Here is a 20,222-nt window from a genome sequence, read left to right as displayed (position 1 = left end):
GGGGAGAAGGTTCACCTTCCACCAGGACAATGACCCTAAGCACATAGCCAAGACAAAACAGGAGAGGATGTCTCTGAATGTCATTGATTGTCCCAGCCAAAGCCCAGACTTGAACCCAATGGAACATCTCTGGAAAGACCTGAAAATAGATGTGCAGCGACGCTCCCCAGCCAACCTGACAGAGCTTGAGAGAATCTGTGTAGAAGAATACAGGTGTGCCAAGCTTGTAGCATCATATCCAAGACTCAAGGCTGTAATCGCTGCCAAAGGTGCCTCAACAAAGTACTGAGCAAAGGGTCTTGCAAAAATTTCTAAAAAACAGTTTTTGCTTTGTCACTATGGGGTATTGGGTGTAGATTAATGAGGGGAAAAAACTATTTAATCAACTTTAGAATAAGGCTGTGACGTAACAAAATGTGAAAAAAAGTCAAGAGGTCTGAATACTTTCCGAATGCACTGTACATCACCAGTTGCTCCTAGGCCTACTGTACAAGCATGCTACAATGAAAGATATTCTTGCTATAACTTTAGCTGTATAACAGGGTGAAAAACAGGTTCATAAATGTAGTATATTCACAATGTGATGCTATTTACATAGTAATAAATTATACACAATGAATACCACCAAACAGAACAAAACATTTTTTTATTCAAGTATTAAAATGTAAACCACATTATTTTTTGAATATTAACAGACTCATAAAATACAAATCAACACAATTAGAAAAGCAAAACATTTTAACAATCAATTTGCAATGTGCAACTCTTTTCAGTATTGATTAATTCCCCTGTATCCCAACACCCAGTTCACTGCATAGAAATATTTGCACGGTAGCTTGATTTAAACTACTATTCATGTCTCCCAAAGATATTCCAGTTGGTCCCTAAACAAAAAATGGTATACGTCCCAAATTGAACACTATTTCCTACGTAGTGCACTTCTGAGCACCCGATTCTCTATATAGTCCACTATATTTCACCACCCCATCCAGTTGACCAGAGCCCTGTAGTGCAATCTATAGGAAATTGGGTGCCATTTGATACAGTTGAAGTCAGAAGTTTACATACACCTTAGCCAAATACATTTAAACTCAGTTTTTCACAATTCTTGACATTTAATCCTAGTAAAAATTCAGTTAGGATCACCACATTATTTTAAGACTGAAATGTCAGAATAATAGTAGAGAATCATTTCAGCTTTTATTTCTTTCATCACATTCCCGGTGGGTCATGAGTTTACACACTCAATTAGTAATTGGTAGCATTGCCTTTAAATGGTTTAACTTGAGTCAAACCTTTCAGTTAGCCTTCCACAAGCTTCCCACAATAAGTTGGGTGAATTTTGGCCCATTCCTCCTGACAGAGCTGGTGTAACCGAGTCAGGATTGTAGGCCTCCTTGCTCACACACGCTTTTTTCAGTTCTACCCACTTTTCTATGGGATTGAGGTCAGGGCTTTGTGATGGCCACTCCCAATACCTTGACATTGTTGTCCTTAAGCCATTTTGCCACAACTTTGGAAGTATGCATTTGGTCATTGTCCATTTGGAAGCCCATTTGCGACCAAGCTTTAACTTCCTGACTGATGTCTTGAGATGTTGCTTCAATATATCCACATAATTTTCCTGCCTCATGATGCCATCTATTTTGTTAAGTGCACCAGTCCCTCCTGCAGCAAAGCACCCCCACAACATGATGTTGCCACCCCCGTGCTTCACGGTTGGAATGGTGTTCTTCACCTTGCAAGCATCCCCCTCTTTCCTCCAAACATAACGATGGTCATTATGGACAAACAGTTTTATTTTTGTTTCATCAGACATTTATCCAAAAAGTAGGATCTTTGTCCCCAGGTGTAGTTGCAAACCAGTCTGGCTTTTTTATGGTGGTTTTGGAGCAGTGGCTTCTTCCTTGCTGAGCGGCCTTTCAGGTTGTATCGTTATAGGACTCGTTTTACTGTGGATATAGATACTTTTGTACCCATTTCCTCCAGCATCTTTACAAGGTCCTTTGATTTTGTTCTGGGATTGATTTGCTCTTTTCACACCAAAGTACATTCATCTCTAGGAGACAGAATTCGTCTACTTCGAGCGCTATGGCAGCTGTGTGGTCCCATGGTGTTTATACTTGTGTACTATTGTTTGTACAGATGAATGTGGTACCTTCAGGCGTTTGGAAATTGCTCCCAAGTATGAACCATTTTTTTCTGAGGTCTTGGCTGATTTCTTTTGATTTTCCCATGATGTCAAGCAAAGAGGCACTGAGTTTGAAGGTAGGCCTTGAAATGCATCCACAGGTACACCTCCAATTGACTCAAATTATGTCAATTAGCCTATCAGAAGCTTCTAAAGCCATGACATCCTTTTCTGGAATTTTCCAAACTGTTTAAAGGAACAGTCAACTTAGTGTATGTAAACTTTTGACCCACTGGAATTGTGATACAGTGAATTAAGCGAAATAATCTGTCTAAAAAAAAATTGGAAAAATTACTTGTGTCATGCACAAAGTCGTCCTAACCGACTTGCCAAAACTAGTTTTTCAACCACTCCACAAATTTGTTTACAAACAAGTTTTAATGACTCCAACCTAAGTGTATGTAAACTTCCGACTTCAACTGTATATAGCACACGAAAGGGATATTTAATGAACGTATGGGCCTAGTAAACTCAGCAAAAAAGAAACGTCCCCTTTTCAGGACCCTGTCTTTCAACGATAATTCATAAAAATCCAAATAATGTCACAGATCTTCATTGTAAAGGATTTAAAACACGTTTTCCCATGCTTGTTAAATGAACCATAAACAATTAAATGAACATGCACCTGTGGAACGGTAGTTAAGACACCAACAGCTTACAGACAATTAAGGTCACAGTTAAGAAAACTTAGTCAGTAGAAAGGCCTCTTTAGTGTCCTATGAAAAACACCAAAAGAAAGATGCCCAGGGTCCCTGCTCATCTGTGTGAATGTGCCTTAGGCATGCTGCAAGGAGGCATGAGGACTGGGGAAATTAATTGCAACGTCCGCACTGTGAGACGCCTAAGACAGCGCTGCAAGGAGACAGGACAGACAGCTGATCATCCTCGCAGTGGCAGACCACGTGTAACAACACCTGCACAGGATCAATACATCCGAACATCACACCTGCGGGACAGGCACAGGATGGCAACAACAACTGCCCGAGTTACACCAGGAACGCTCAAACCCTCCATCAGCGCTCAGACTGTCCGCAATAGGCTGAACTGAGGGCTTGTAGGCCTGTTGTAAGGCAGGTCCTCACCAGACATCACCGGCAACAACATCGCCTATGGGCACAAACCCACCGTTGCTGGACCAGACAGGACTGGCAAAAAGTGCTCGACTAACGAGTCACGGTTTTGTCTCACCAGGGGCGATGGTCGGATTTGCGTATATCGTCGAAGGAATGAGTGTTACACAGAGGCCTGTACTCTGGAGCGGGATCGATTTGGAGGTGGAGGTTCATCATGGTCTGGGGCGGTGTGTCACGGCATCATCGGACTGAGCTTGTTGTCATTGTAGGCAATCTTAATGCTGTGCATTATAGGGAATATATCCTCCTCCCTCATGTGGTATCCTTCCTGCAGGCTCATCCTGACATGACCCTCCAGCATGACAATGCCACCAGCCATACTGCTCGTTCTGTGCGTGATTTCCTGCAAGACAGGAACATCAGTGTTCTGCCATGGCCAGTGAAGAGGCCGGATCTCAATCCCATTGAGCACATCTGGGACCTGTTGGATCGGAGGATGAGGGCTAGGGCCATTCCCCACAGAAAGGTCCAGGAACTTGCAGGTGCCTTGGTAGAAGAGTGGGGTAACATCTCACAACAAGAACTGGCAAATCTGGTGCAGGTCATGAGGAGGAGATGCACGGCCACACCAGATACTGACTGTTACTTTTGATTTTGACCCCCCCCCCCCTCCCCCTTTGCTCAGGGACACATTCAATTTCTGTTAGTCACATGTCTGTGGAACTTGTTCAGTTTATGTCTCAGTGGTTGAATCATATGTTCATTCAAATATTTACACATGAAAATAAACGCAGTTGACAGTGAGAGGACGTTTCTTTTTTTGCTGAGTTTATATTATTTTACATCATCTGACTGCAGACAAATGATTAGGAGAAGGTAACAGAATAGAGTCACTAGACCAGGACTCTCAAACCCTGTTTTTGGAGAGCTACCGTTCTGTAGGTTCATTCCAACCCTAATCAAGCACAACGGATTCCAAAAACATTGCTAGTTGATGAGCTGAATCAGGTTAGTTACAACTGGGGTTGGAGTGAAAACCTACAGGAGGGTAGCTCTCCGGGAACAGGGTTGGAGTGAAAACCTACAGGAGGGTAGCTCTCCGGGAACAGGGTTGGAGTGAAAACCTACAGGAGGGTAGCTCTCCGGGAACAGGGTTGGAGTGAAAACCTACAGGAGGGTAGCTCTCCGGGAACAGGGTTGGAGAGCACTGCACTATCTATATGCATCATTTTCTCATGCAAAATGACTCTTTCACACACAGAGCTTGATCATTTGTGAGTGAGGCTACGTCGTTGGACTGCTTTCATCTGACATATCACAGAAAAACTCATGCAGATACACATCAGTATATATATTCTGAAAAAACGGCAGAAAGCCAGATAACACAACGCTGCTGAGTCTCACCCTCCAAATAACAATTAAGACAGTCTAGTAAAAAGACATGCTTTTCATGAATTAACATCAACATGATCCACTGTCTTCAAACCAGAATATAGGCACGCTAACAGTTAGATAAATGTATCAAAAACAAGGGAACTAAATACATCACTGACAATACCGCTGTAAGGGGCTGCAGGAGTTTCCTCAACATTTTCATATTACAGGTAACTATTTTGTTAATCCTAGATTATTCCCGTAGAAGACAAATGTGAATTACAGCAGATAGATACCTCATTATTTATGAGACAATCATCAAACAAACGTCTCCTGGTCAGATAGGGCTTGCATCCAAAATGGTACACTATTCCCTCCACTACTTTAGACCAGAGTCCTATATTAGTGCCCTACATTTGACCAGAAGCCTACGGGCACTATTACTCTATATAGGGAATAGGGTGCCATTTCAGCCGGGGTCAGAGGTAATAAATATACAGCCCTATTGTGCATTTGATTTGGTTTAAGTGGTTCGACATCACGCCCTTCTTATTTGACATCAAGTAAATCTGGTTATTAGAAAATGAGGAGTGCTGACTGACTGGCTGGCTGACTGGAAATCAAACTGAACTCCGTTCAAAACCTGGTCTCCTATTCGTTAAGCTTGTCAGAGTATGAGTGCTGACCTAGGATCAGGGTCCCTACTCATTCATTATGATTGAAAAGGCCACACTGATCCTACATCAGCCCTACTACTCTGAGACACTTTTTTGAATACAGGTCTTCGGAGGGATAACATCTTAGAGTAGAGAAACAACCGAAGGGAGAGAGAGAGAGCAAGGGACGGTCAGGAATGACAATGAATCTCATACTTAGTAGTCAGTCTATCTGGACATTCCTGGTTCATCATCTAGAACCGAACGGTGCAGCAGAGAGACATCAAATAAAAAACATTCTTCCTATTTAAGTAAAAAGGAGAAGAAATCAAAGGAGAGGAAGATCAAAAGGGAAATGAAGGGCTCTAAGCAAATTGACATCAACTTATAGCTACCAGGCTATTAGCTTCACGGCTGCTAACGACTAACGCCTGCCTGGCTTTGCTCCAGAGCATTCTTCCATCTACCAGTTCCCTGAAGTGGAAGCAGAGAACCACAGAATTAGAATGATCATTCTAATTCAAAAGGATAATTCTTATTCTATGCAGAGAACAACTCCCCCTCCAACAGTGACTGAACTGATGGACTCCCTCCCTCCTTGACAAAGTGCCTTCGAGTGCAACTCCTTTCAGAGAAATTAAATTATTTCTTTAGGAGCTTTCTATTGAAACAGACAGTACTATTCTGCCTGCCACCAACTATCTCGAGTACTGTCTTAATACAGTGTAAATAACAGGTTATTATTAACATAATTACATAAAGAAAAATATAATTATTCTACGAGCGTACTGGACAGAGCACAAATCATGTGTTTTTAACAGGTAAATAAAGAATGTGTGTCCCAGCGTGGAAATAAACATTAATATAACAGACAAAATAGGACTATTCTTTGAACTTAGGTTTCAAAATAATATTTAAGTAGTATGTACCTCCACATTATGAATCCCTATATGATAAATACTTGGATGAGTGCAGCCAAAAACAGCTCACACAGAGATTGCACTGCACTCATTTGTATGTTCTCTTCCACACAAAGTGCTGCTGGGTTGAGCCGAACTCAGAAGATAGATAACGAGGATAGGAACATAAGGGTGAATCCTAAATTCCACTTAAGTCAAATGGTCTCCAATTGACATCAATGCATGATTAGTGAAAATTTGACTGAAGTGGAAGGTAGGAGACCCCATCGAGTGGTCTTGTAGGGATATGTGGGCCTCCACTGGGCCGTACTCCTGCGGCTGCTGTGGGGCCCAGTCACATCTCGTATTCATCCGCTGCTCTGCTGGGTCTTGGTCCAGGAGCCTGCAGCCTAGCAACCACCAGCAGCAGCAGGGCAGGATAGTCAGAGGTTCCTAAAATGTTCCTAGAATAATCATTCTAGAATCTGTACGGTCAGTCTGCAGTGATGCCTTTCTCTCTGAGTTCCTCGGTCACTCTCACCAGGTAAGTGGGGTCTGGATATCCAAAGCTGTCAGGAGAAATTAACAGAAAACCCTCAGCAGGTCAGAGAGTTGTTGTAATCACAGAAACAGCTAGAGTTCCTTCTAGAAGCAAATGCACGACAATAATCACAATTTAACCCCCCACTACATGCTCAAAACATTTATAGCTTTCTATTGATATAAGCTGAAGAAAAAAAATTATGTTACATCTCATAAGAACAAACTAAGCCATATGATTCTTTTTGACTTCCATTCAAGCAGTCATCAATAGCTTTTTTCACAAAAATGTAAACATGACTTGTCACATCTCTCAAACATACTTGAATCTCTAATAGCGTTCAGTAAAGACATCTGTTTCCATACCAGTGTGGTCCGCCCCATAAGGAGGTCTTGTGGTGGATGTCGTTCCAGGTAATGACGTTATGCATTCCTGTGGTCATGGAGGTCCCTATGGTGAAGATGAGGCGCTGCTCGAAGGCCCGGCGGAGCAGGCCCAGGACCCGGTTCCCCTCTGGGCTGTCTGGGAGGTAAGCCACGCGGTCCGTCCCAGGGTACCTCACCCCCGGGTTAGGGTGCTCCAGCTGCAGGACCCAGGCATAATTCAGAGGAAAGTTAGAAAAGAACATGAACAATTATATCCACAGAAATGAAGTAAAGTGGTATAGACATTCAATAACATTACTTCAAGCATGGACTGTATTTTATTTAACTAGGCAAGTCAGTTAAGAACAAATCCTTATTTACAATGACGGCCTACACCGGCCAAACCCGGACGATGCTGGGCCAATTGTGCGCTCCCTATGGAACTCCCAATCACAGCCGGTTGTGATACAGCCTGGATACGAACCATTAAAAGATCCAAGCTGGGATTTGTAAACATTGCTGTATTCGCCACAATTAAAAATACAAAAGAGAGATGGTTAGCAATGTAAATGATGTGTCAGATATAGGAAAACCATGAAAGGTAATGGACTAGACCAAAACTTCTTACTAGTTCCCATTTCTATACCCTTCCATGTGTCTTTAGTACACACACACACACACACACATACATACTCACCGCCTGTAAACCAGGTGGGAAGCTGTAGATGATGCAGATACACCCGTAACCCTCGTGTCCTGTCAACTCCAGATCTGGGTCCCTCTCCACCATCATACACCCGGTAGCCGGCTGGGTCCCTATGAGCTGGCCGTACACCTGACGACACACAGGACACGCTCTCTTCACCTTGAATGCCTGGTCCAGACACAACCGGCAGAATGCGTGGCCGCACCTTAGGGGGGGGGGGGTCAAAGTGAAAGAGAGAGAACACTTTTACTTATAATTTTGAAAACATTACATAGCATCAATAGCAGTGAAGGCTGACACATTTCATGGTTTGGAAAAACCTTGAGAATTACTGAACACAAAAGTTAAATATGTAGCTATACCTCTCCAGCGTGGTCCTCTCCACCATGTCACCCATGCAGATGGAACATGAGGTGTAGTCGTCTGCTTCACTGTGGGATTGGTTATGAGAGGAGGCCATCATACTGCAGCTGACCTCCATCTTCCTCTGTCCGGATTCGTTGTGGGACGTGGAGTTGGAGAGGACCACACAGGTCTCTTCCTCCGCTGGCTTCTTATATCTCTGTTGCTGCCTCTGAGAGCGTCTGGGCTGGGGAGGCTGAGGTGGTAGCAGGCTCCCCTCTCCATCCCCCTCCAGGACCCCCACCCCAACGCAGGGCAGCAGGGACCTCTTCCGTTTAGGACCCCCATCCTGTTTGCTCATCTCTTTGCGGGCGCAGCGGCATAAGTCTATGAAGGCCTTGCGGGTCTCGTTGGAGATGGGTCCTTCCTCCATCATCCCGGGTCCTCCCCCAGAGCGGGATCCCTCTACGGGGCGTAGCCGCACTGCGCAGCAGCCTCCCCGCTCCCCTCGGCGGATGATGCCGGCGCTCAAGCCCTGCTTGTCCTGAAAGTCTATGAGCCAGGGCTGGCCAGCGGCAGCCAGGTAGTCCCACACCGCCTGGGACACCAGCACCTCGTCACTACCCTGCCCCCCGCGCACACTCATCTCATCCGATGAAACTGCATAGGGAAATACGAGACAAGCCATTAGACACATATTCAAGCCTAACATAAAAGGAAAATGTCATGCTAAACTTACTGCACCGGAGGAAAATGTACAGGAAACACACAACAGAGAGACTAACATTTCAAATAATGCAGTGAACGTAGTTGTTAACATTTGCATTAAAAACAATGTTAGAGACTCCCCTGCCGAATGTGCTGTGGGACTAAGTTCCAGCAAGCAGTGTTGCCATGTTCACTGCAAATTGACCTACTTTGAAAACAATGTCACGGGTGAAAATGTATTGTTCGCGGGTTGCCGGTTTTTGGGCTAAATTGCACCTCGGGCACCATGGCATTTCTCTTAAAAATAAATAAATACTTTTTATATTTGAGATTCTTCAAAGTAACCATCCTTTGCCTTGACAGATTTTTGCACACTCTTGGCATTCTCTCAACCAGCTTCACCTGGAATACTTTCCCAACAGTGTTGAAGGACTTTCCACATATGCTGAGCACTTTTTGGCTGCTTTTCCGTCACCCTGCGGTCCAACTCATCCCAAACCATCTCAATTGGGTTGAGGTCGGGTTACTGTGAAGGCCAGGTCATCAGACGCAGCACTCTATCACTCTCCTGGAGGTATGTTGAGTAATTGTCCTGATGAAAAACAAATGACAGTCCCACTAAGCCCAAACAAGATGGGATGGCATATCACTGCAGAATGCTGTGATAACCAATTAACCAGCATGACTAATTGTACCTTAATTGTACCTCTAAATAAATCACTGACAGTGTCACCAGCAAAGCACCACCACACCATTACACCATGCTTCTCAGTGGGAACCACACATGCAGAGATCATCCGTTCACCTACTCTGCGTCTCACAAAGACAACAGTTGGTACCAAAAATCTCACATTTGGACTCATCAGACCACAGGACAGATTTCCACCTGTCTAATGTTCATTGCGCGTGTTTCTTGGCCCAAGCAAGTCTCTTCTTATTGCAGTCCCTCCAGGATTGTGCGATACTGCATCAATGCAAAAATCAAACAATCAGTGCATATTATGCAAGAGCTCACACTTTTGACCAATCCCCACACTTTTAGCGCATAAAAAGGTCCAATCAAAAGCGGGTTAGTAATTTTGACCAATTACTGCACGGTTACCGTGGAAAAAGGCCCAATTTCAACCACAAGTTTTTTCCCCCTGGCCTGTCAGCGTGCGAAGATGGCTGATTGTTGATGGCTGACAGGCAGTACAATGACCAGAAATCAATCTCATTTGCCAACAAAAATAACAGTTAAAAGACCTATTTCCAAATGTTTTACATGGAAGTGGGGGGAAATTGTTTTGCTGAAAGTTGTCAATCAACAGTCACTTCGAATCAGCAAAGCATATGGAAATGTCAGAACAGTTCCCACAGCAGCAGGAGCAGATCTCCATGACTGACGTGGTAGCAGGGAAGACTGCGGCAAGCACTGAAAGAATCAAGGTGAGTGGCCTTTTACTCAAACTTTTACGCCGCCGACCTTGGCTTTAGTAGGGTGGTCGGCACTCTGCTCTCCCCAGTCGGTCTATGGAGAGCACGGCTCAAAGCACTGAGTGCAATTTGTCAGCTTTGCCGTTTAAAACTCTGTAAAAATTAATACGGATCACGAAAACACAATCTTTGTTTTTTTTTATTTTTTTTATTTTTAGAAATGGTAATATTGTTTAAAAAGTACCTGGTATCCACCACCTACAGGAAAAGTACTTGGGAGATGTCTACCTGAAGGTGAAGGAAGAACTCAAGCAACAACTTGCAGGGAAGCCAGTGACAGTCATCATTGATGAAACTCCAGATGTTAAACGAAGATGCATACTATACATCCTCATCGCACCACTTGAAAAGGATGCGACCTCAGGATAATTATTGCCTACCTCGTAGAGACAGTGTTTCTGGAGCAGTGCAATCATTCAACAGTTTCCATTTCTGCAAACCTTTTGATCAGCTGAACCCATTCATGCTAAGTTCTTTGCATATGTTTTACCAGTCAGGGACAGGCAGAATAAGTTCTCAGCAGGGCAGTTGGGCCTCTACAAGGGGTTCATAGAGATGGAAACACAGATATGATTTCAATCTACATGCCTTCTACATTTGCTTAAATCATTGTCATTTATATCATTGTAATTATGCAGAAAAAGGTGACCTACATTTTTTGTACGCCGCGATGTCATTTCACAGTGAGTATAAGTAATATTTCTTCTGTTCCTCTTTTTTATTCCTTGTCATTCACAGGTGTGTGGCCGAAGAGCACCACAGTCTGTAGAGAAACTCCACGAGATGTTACAAAACCAAGAGCAGGTTCAGTCGCTGCAGATTCAGCTGAACATCATGACAGACAAGTGTAAAGTCATCCTGCAGCTTCTCAACATCTTCCAAAGCAGATGCCCCGTGAAAACAAAGATCTTTCACTATTTAGAGGACTTGCAGATGAACACTGTGGCCAACAAATAACTACAGTATGAGGCTTGTTCACACTACTTTGATAGAGTTGACGACTTACCCTTTGCTGTGAGCACTGTTGAAGAGGCATACAACAATGTAGAGGAAAAAATGACTAAGTACATGTCAGATGGACAGCCTGCCATGGAGTTCCTCCAAGAAGTTAGGATGTTTGAACCACGTCACATTGAGTTTCTGGATGACAGTGTCCAGCTACAAGGCTATTCCATGCTTCAGTAAGGTACCGAGAGATGAACTGGGTGCCTACTTGACCAATGTAGGATCAGCCACTGTGAGAGCCACAGTGAGTGGGGTGGTGTATTTAGATATCTTCTGGGATACACTTCAAGAGAGTCTTCCTGTGCTGAGCACCCTGGCCAAACGCTACAAAGATGCAGTCTCAAACTCAGCTGATGCTGAGCGAAGCAACAGTATCTACAAGCTTGAGTTGTCCAGCCGTAGGCAATCAACCTCTTAACAACAACCTACGAGCCTTGGTCTTCATGTATCACAACTAACGACTCCGCAGTGGAGCAATTGATATGGAGGAGGATAGGGAGGATGAAATGAATGATTACATTGAGATATAGGCCTAGATGAGCTTGGCCCTTGGGCATCCATCACCTCTCGTTATGTTCAGAAAAAAAAAAACAGCCCAAAAGATCACTTTGTCTCTAATTATTTTCACGGAAGATGAACTTGAGATATGTTTTAATTTCAGATTGGACCCTAGGTGTTTCTTTTGTCCTAGTTTATTATTTTTTAGTACCTCCAGATTATGGGGGCAATCCACAAATAAGACATTAAATCTCAAATTCAAGTTATGTTGGAACTCTAAGCTAGCTTCCACCACTTTTTTTCTTCAGAAAAATAGCTGTTTTTCAGCATTTTTGGCCGCAGAAATCACAAAACAATGTCGCAAAATCCTGGAGGGACTGTTAGTGTCATTTAGTAGTGGTTTCTTTGCAGTAATTCAATATGTGGGAACTCATTCAACACTGGAAAAGCATTCCAGGTGAAGCTGGTTGAGAGAATGCCAATAGGGTGCAAAGCTGACGTCAAGGTACAGGGTAGCTACTTTGAATAATCTAAAATATATTTTGATTTGTTTCACACTTTGTTACTACATGATTCCATGTGTTATTTCATAGTTTTGATGTCTTCACAATTATTCTACAAAAAATAAAGAAATGTTGAATGAGTAGGCGTGTCCAAACTTTTGACTGGTACCGTGTGTGTATATATATAATATATATTTCACTGTGACCTGCTGCTGACTACAAGGCAGTGAGCAGGCTGTTACTGAGTGAGTGAGTGGTGGAGAGCCAAAGGGATGTGTGTGCGTTGAGAGTGTGCAGCAGCAGAGGCAGCTGAGTCAAAGAGACAGAGCAGCATGCGCACACATAATGACAACTTTTTACCAGTTGTAGGTAGGCTATTTAGATTCTTTATTATGGAGACTCTTTTTCCATAAAACATATTAACGTGATATAACTGATATAATGGTGACAAAGCATTGGAAAAGGACTTTACGCGCACTAGAGCTCTTTAGATCAATTCGCTCAGAGGTGGTTTAATGTAAACTGCATTCTAAATGTTGACTTTTCTTATGGATAACCGCATCAAGCGAAGGGTTTTTGCATCATTTTCAGAAGTCATCGGGCTAGGAATTTTAGCTTGACCTGGCAACCCTGCCAGCATGTTGTTTACAATGAGTGTACAAAACATTAGTAACATTCCATGACAGACTGACCAAGTTAAAACGATTGATGTCACCTGTTAAATCCATTTCAATCAGTGTAGATGAAGAGGAGGAGACAGGTTATAGAAAGATTGGTAAGCCTTTAGACAATTGAGACATGGATTGTGTATGTGTGCCATTCACATGGTGAATGGGCTGCTCGGCTTTTCACGGTCAACAGTTCGTATCAAAAATGGTCCAGCACATGTGGACTGCTTTCGACACCTTGTAGAGTCCATGCTCGGACCAATTGAGGCTGTTCTGAGGGCAAAAGTTATTCCTAATGTCAGATGCTCATAGCTAGCCCGGTACTACTCAGACAGGACCGCTGCACGCTCCTGCAAGGGTATACATATATGGCTCTGAGCCTGACAGTGTTATCATGGGTGGAATTATGTGCATGGAAGTTGTAGTTGGTGTTTAACTTGGCTTTGTGTGAGTCATAATATAACAATGTTATGTATGCTGTCCACTTTAAAATGTACCTCTGCATTAGGTTACTTTCCTTCATATAAATACACTCCTTTCTTACACTGCCATTGTTAATTCCTTGTTAGCAAAAATGTCATTAGCCTACTGTACAATGTAATATACAGTTGAAGTCAGAAGTTTAAATACATTTAGGTTGGAGTCATTAAAACTCATTTTTCAACCACTCCACAAATTTCTTGTTAACAAACTATAGTTTTGGCAAGTCAGTTAGGACATCTACTTTGTGCATGACAAGTACATTTCCCAACAATTGTTTACAGATTATGTCACTGTATCACAATACCAGTGGGTCAGAAGTTTACATACACTAAATTGACTGTGCCTTCAAACAGCTCAGAATATTCCAGATAATTATGTCATGGCTTTAGAAGCTTCTGATAGGCTAATTGACATCATTTGAGTCAATTGGAGGTGTACCTGTGGATGTATCTCAAGGTCTACCTTCAAACTCAGTGCCTCTTTGCTTGACATCATGGGAAAATCAAAAGAAATCAGCCAAGACCTCAGAAAAAATAAAATTCACCTCCACAAGTCTGGTTCATCTTTGGGCGCAATTTCCAAACGCCTGAAGGTACCACGTTCATCTGTACAAACAATAGTACACAAGTATAAACACCATGGAATGACGCAGTCATCATACCGCTCAGGAAGCAGACGCGTTCTGTCTCCTAGAGATGAACGTACTTTGGTGTGAAAGGTGCAATCCCAGAACAACAGCAAAGGACCTTGTGAAGATGTTGGAGGAAACAGGTACAAAAGTATCTATATCCACAGTAAAACGAGTCCTATATCAACATAACCTGAAAGGCCGCTCAGCAAGAACGAAGCCACCGCTCCAAAACCGCCATAAAAAAGGCAGACTATGGTTTGAAACTGCACAAAGATCATACTTCTTGGAGAAATGTCCTTTGGTCTGATGAAACAAAAATAGAACTGTTTGGCCATAATGACCATCATTACGTTTGGAGGAAAAAAGGGGATGCTTGCAAGCCGAAGAACACCATCCCAACCGTGAAGCACAGGGGTGGTAGCATCATGTTATGGGGGTGCTTTGCTGCAGGAGGGACTGGTTCACTTCACAAAATAGATGGCATCATGAGGGAGGAAAATTATGTGGATATATTCAAGCAACAACTTCCTGACGGATGTCTTGAGATAAAGCTTGGTCGCAAATGGGTCTTCCAAATGGACAATGGCCCCAAGCATACTTCCAAAGTTGTGGCAAAATGGCTTAAGAACAATAAAGTCAAGGTATTGGAGTGGCCATCACAAAGCCCTGACCTCAATCCTATAGAAAATTTGTGTGCAGAACTGAAAAAGCGTGTGCGAGCAAGGAGGCCTACAAACCTGACTCAGTTACACCAGCTCTGTCAGGAAGAATGGGCCAAACTTCACCCAACTTATTGTGGGTATGCTTGTGGAAGGCTATCCAAAACATTTGACCCAAGTTAAACAATTTAAAGGCAATGCTACCAAATACTAATTGAGTGTATGTAAACTTCTGACCCACTGGGAATGTGATGAAAGAAATATAAGCTGAAATAAATAATTCTCTACTATTATTCTGACATTTCACATTCTTAAAATAAATTGGTGATCATAACTGACCTAAGACAGGGAATTTTTACTAGGATTACATGTCAGGAATTGTGAAAAACTGAGTTTAAATGTATTTGGCTAAGGTGTATGTAAACTTCCGACTTCAACTGTATGCATAGTAGATACAGTCCTTGTTATGAAGTATTTCTGTGTAACAGCTTACGGTTTATTGCTGCAGTGTATTATCACATAGAGTCCTTCATATTGTGCTATTGGAGTTCAAGGCCATGACATGGTTCTAGCTCATTCATGTCCTTCCACTACTCTGCTCTATCCCTTGTAGCCTGTATGTGAATATTACCAATTCCTTTCTCTGCACCTTTCAGAACCATCCCCATGTACATCTTCTCCTATGGGTGAACACAAATTCCCTGTGTGTCAACTCTTGGGCTTCTTTATTCCCCTCTAACTGGGGGCGGTGTCGGTGAGTCACAACCCAGTCAAATACGTAGAGCCGGGTTGCTCTCTTTCAAACAGTTTCTATTGTGTTTCATATTCTCATTTCATCCAGTCCCATGTTATCTGTGACCTGTACTAATATGTTGGAAAAACTGCACAGGAGACACGCAGAGGACAGAGAGACAGTATCATACATCCCCCTCATAATCAACAGTGGCTTGTGTTCAAGGCAGGCCACTCATGAATAGAGAACATGTCAAGTGAAATACTGAACTTAATAGCCAACATCAGAAACATAATTTAAATGGGATCAGTGAGTTTGGCTACTCTCATATTCTAAATGACTCCAACTTCAGTTCATTAAACTTTAAAATGGAAATCATAGAATTGACTCCCCCCTACTCTTTAACCAAATCTCAGCCATAACAGTGCAATGTGAGTTTACTAGCCTACCACAACGATCGTGACATGACAAAGTAATGAGATATGAGAAGCCCACACATATCCTATACGCAGCTTCCAATCAGTGCGTATAGATGGACTGTTAGAGCACAAATTAAACATGCAGCCAGGTCAAAACATTGAATTATGGATGTCCTCGGAACTGTTCAGTGATGTAATCACTTATTTCTGCGGGTACATTGCTGCTATTCGGCCTATGCTTCATGGAGAAGGGAGGATTTGCGGCACGCAATTCAGGGAGTTCCTGCATGTGGGAATTCCTGCATCTGTAGGAAGCTCTCTTTAAACTTCTATTAGTCCATTTTTAAGCTAGGACAGAAAGGAGGTGGGGCGCTCCAATACAGTAGGTGCCATAAAGTTGAATCACAACCTCCGATAAACCCCACAGAAGAAGGGCCGAGGGCGACAACGGTAGACAGTGTCCTTTACCACCGCCTGTCGGTCACTAACTAGCAAGCATGCTAGCTCACTGTGTAGCCACACCTCTCGCCTAGTGTGTACCGGTCAGAGTAGCTAGCAGGAGGCGAGGGTCTGTCCGGCACGGTTTTCCCGCAGGTCTCATAATGAAGGTGAGTGCAGGTGTTCGGCAGGCGGGTGGGAAGGTCACTGTCTACCAGTGTCGCCTCTTAGCTAGTAAGAGGTCCGGTACATAGCAGCCAGGAGGTGGGGGCGAAAAACTCAAATAATACCACAGACAGAAGGGGAAATCCAGACACATCACAGGGGCAGTAAAGCTGAAGCATAATTTTAGAATGTGCTCACCACCAATATAGTGCACTAAGTGTGTATATAGACTTGTCGGTTTGCTAAAGTTTTTTTTTTTTTTAATGGCGTTGTTAGGAGGGCACGGTTGAATTGAGTTTGGGAACATATGCACTTCAAAGGAGGCGTTCCCTAACGGAAATATGCAAATACATGCTACAATAGGATCTCGTTAACTCCTGCTTAGCTTTGCCCACCTCCTTACTTGTTCTGCCCACTATGCTTCATACTCCCACTATAAAAATGACACATATTAACTATCTTGGGTTAGTTATAAATATCTTTGATAATACTTTTATTTCCCTTTTGACACACTATTGTTTGCATGAGAAAATGAGAGCTAGCGCCAAATGATTCGCCAAAGCAAGGTTCATGCACTGCTAGACAACAGACCTGTTAAAATGTAGGAATATCGCTAATCGCAAACCGTTACAAAGTAACAACTGTGTAGCGAACATGTTTGTTTCCAAATGGAGCGCGTGTGTTTAGTGTCAGTGGTCGCAGCGCACCTCCAAGCTACAACAGGCTGGCAGACAGTAGTTATCGCGACACTGCTGAAAGGAACGTATCCGCTGTTCTGAAATGCAGACTGAGTAAACAAAGGAAACTGCGCCTACCTCAATCCGATCCTCTATCCATCAACACGTTTAACTGTTAGCTATATTTTACCTCTGACAGTCGTATGAAACAAGTGTAAATAAATATGATTTATTAGATGGTTACCTTGCGATCCCATATATTCCCTTCAATCGAGAAAATATCCCCCTGTTGAACACAGAGAAAAACTGAAGTAGTAAACATTGACACACGTCAGATTACATTCGCTTAATTTAGAATTCAGCAGCGAGGAACCAAACGACTCTGTTCAAATTCCTAAGTGGCACGTCCATAATCATTTTACTAAATAGAATGCGGCGTGGGGTAAATTGTCTCACCTTTTGCCGTAGCTGTCAGATGAGTTTTAGAGATTATGGAACTAGCTACACCATCTTCCATTGGACGAGGCCTGAAAATCGTGTACTGCAGTGGATATGTTGATAAGTATTTTGTAGTCAAGACATACTTAATATCCACTCTAGGCTATCCGTAACGTTAGCTAACAATTCATCCGAGTCCCCTTCTCGCTCGCTACTGGAGTTTGACTTCCTATTTCCACGTCCTTGAGACAGCCTACTACAACATCAACCCCTACTTACACACTAGGCTACGATTCCATGTTAGCTGTTTCATTCGGCTTGTGACAGCTGCGTACTCAAGACAAATACTTACAGAAATTGTTTGCACTTCCAACCATGTCTTAGCCTTTAAAGTCCATGGCCGTGTTTGAGAGCATCATGTCCACGATGCATTGTGGGTAAATGGTGAACGATTGACTGATCTACAAATAATAATGAGTGTTTTTTTTATGAAGCAAGGTGATTTGTAGACCAGTCAGTCGGTAGTCTTCTGCAATGTCGATCGAGCTCAATGTCTGACAGTTTAATGACGAGCCAAACATAAGCAGGAAGTTCGTCATAAGAACCCTCTGTGATTGGTAAAAAACATTTAGGAAAGGGTGTGATGGGACTGAATCATCTTCTTGAGCAATTCAGGGAAATCCACAGATGCACTTCTAAGCACACATAATGTATTTGTAGTACATGCATTACCTGAGTGAAACTCCCTATTTAACAATGTAAGATTGGGCAAGTCCATGGAGTGGAATTCTCTCTGTCTCTCTCTCACACACACATGGGCCGGTACAGGTACACCATGCCATTAGGTTCCAGACCGCAAGGTAGAGGTTGTGGCATGAACCAACTCCTATATCTATTGGCCTTCAGAAAGGTCTCCCTCGCAATTCAATATTGTAAGTCCCTCAAGCAACTCTGGGGCACAGGCACCTATCCCACTCTAGCCTCAACCAGGCTTTCACCTCAACTTTGGGATGAAACAACGTGAGCGAGGCCTGAAAGCCGAGGCTGATCCCACTAACAATAATGTAGAATATGAAGGAGGGCAGCTAGTCCCGAAGTGGCGATGCTTTACATTGTGTATAGCATAGCCATTCACATATACACAGAAAAAAATAACACAATGTCCCTTGTCTGTCACAAATGTTGAATAAAATGATATTTGAACTTACTCTACAGATTGTCCGTGGGGTTGGTCGTTCACCTGGTCGAAATTTGAGACAAAATATCTACAGGAAAGTATTATTAAACCAACTTCAAAACCAGTGGTGTAAAGTACTTCAGTAAAAATCATTTAAAGTACTTCTTAAGTCGTTTTTTGGGGCTTCTGTATTTTACTATTTATATTTTCAACAACTTTTCCTTTTACTCCACAACATTCCTAAAGAAAATACTTTTTACTCCATAAATTTTCCTTGACACCCAAAAGTACTATTTACATTTTGAAAGGTTAAAAGGACAGGAAAATGGTCCAATTCACACACTTATCAAGAGAACATCCCTGGTCATCCCCACTGCCTCTGATCTGGCGGACTCAATAAACACAAATACTTCATTTGTAAATTATGTCTGAGTGTTGGAGTGTGCCCTTGGCTATCTATAAATTTAAAAAACAAGACAATTGTGCCATTTGGTTTGCCTAATATAAGTTATTTTAAATTATTTATACTTTTACTTTTGATACTTACGTATATTTTTGCAATTACATTTACTTTTGATACTTAAGTATATTTCAAACCAAATACTTTTAGACTTTTACTCAAGTAGTATTTTACTGGGGGACTTTCAATTTGACTTGAGTCATATTCTATTATGGTATCTTTACTTTTCTCAAGTAGTATTTTACTTTCAATTTGACTTGAGTCATATTTTATTAAGGTATCTTTACTTTTCTCAAGTATGATGATTGGGTACTTTTTCCACCACTGTTCAAATTGCGGGTCTTTGTGTGTGTGGCAGTCAAGATGTGTTTATTCCTTTTTTTATTTTCAATTTTTTTTATTTCACCTTTATTTAACCAGGTTGGCTAGTTGAGAACAAGTTCTCATTTGCAACTGAGACCTGGCCAAGATAAAGCAAAGCAGTTCGACACATACAACAACACAGATTTACACATGGAATAAACAAACATACAGTCAGTATATACAGTAGAAAAAAAGTATATACTGTATACAGTATGTGCAAATGAGGTAGGATAAGGGAGGTAAGGCAATAAATAGGCCAATAGTGGCAAAGTAATTACAATATAGCAATTAAACACTGGAATGGTAGATGTGCAGAAGATGAATGTGCAATTAGAGACACTGGGGTGCAAAGGAGCAAGATGAATAAATAAATACAGTATGGGGATGAGGTAGTTGGATGGGCTATTTACAGATGGGCTATGTACAGGTGCAGTGATCTGTGAGCTGCTCTGACAGCTGGTGCTTAAAGCTAGTGAGGGAGATATGAGTCTCCAGCTTCAGAGATTTTTGCAGTTCGTTCCAGTCATTGGCAGCAGAGAACTGGAAGGAAAGGCGACCAAAGGAGGAATTGGCT

General features: G+C 42.4%; 1 protein-coding gene across 3 annotated transcripts; it reads right to left on the bottom strand.

The window, feature by feature from the left end:
* Positions 1-627: 627 nt before the first annotated feature.
* On the bottom strand, positions 628-18,223 carry LOC129829629 (probable E3 ubiquitin-protein ligase DTX3). Of its 3 annotated transcripts, XM_055891436.1 has the most exons (7): positions 18,001-18,223; positions 17,667-17,751; positions 17,455-17,496; positions 8,168-8,807; positions 7,797-8,010; positions 7,100-7,317; positions 628-6,762 (listed from the first exon to the last, which is right to left on the bottom strand). In XM_055891436.1, exons 3-7 carry the CDS (start codon positions 17,465-17,467, stop codon positions 6,687-6,689), a joined length of 1,161 nt encoding a protein of 386 aa, XP_055747411.1. In that variant the 5' UTR covers positions 17,468-17,496; positions 17,667-17,751; positions 18,001-18,223; the 3' UTR covers positions 628-6,686. The 3 variants fall into 3 exon arrangements, with proteins under 3 accessions (XP_055747411.1, XP_055747412.1, XP_055747410.1); XM_055891437.1 differs by lacking the exon at positions 17,667-17,751; XM_055891435.1 differs by lacking the exons at positions 17,455-17,496; positions 17,667-17,751.
* Positions 18,224-20,222: the final 1,999 nt, after the last annotated feature.

Source organism: Salvelinus fontinalis, chromosome 31, assembly GCF_029448725.1.
Source record: "Salvelinus fontinalis isolate EN_2023a chromosome 31, ASM2944872v1, whole genome shotgun sequence".
Lineage (NCBI taxonomy): Eukaryota > Metazoa > Chordata > Actinopteri > Salmoniformes > Salmonidae > Salvelinus > Salvelinus fontinalis.
This window is presented reverse-complemented; position numbering and strand designations above follow the sequence as displayed.

Coding starts and splice junctions, on each gene's coding strand:
- LOC129829629 (XM_055891435.1), bottom strand. CDS start 18,025: ATGGTTGGAAGTGCAAACAATTTCT. Junction 8,808..18,000: donor TGGAAGTGCAAACAATTTCT/GTAAGTATTTGT, acceptor TTCCCTATGCAG/TTTCATCGGATGAGATGAGT. Junction 7,318..7,796: donor TCCCACCTGGTTTACAGGCG/GTGAGTATGTAT, acceptor TGGGTCCTGCAG/CTGGAGCACCCTAACCCGGG.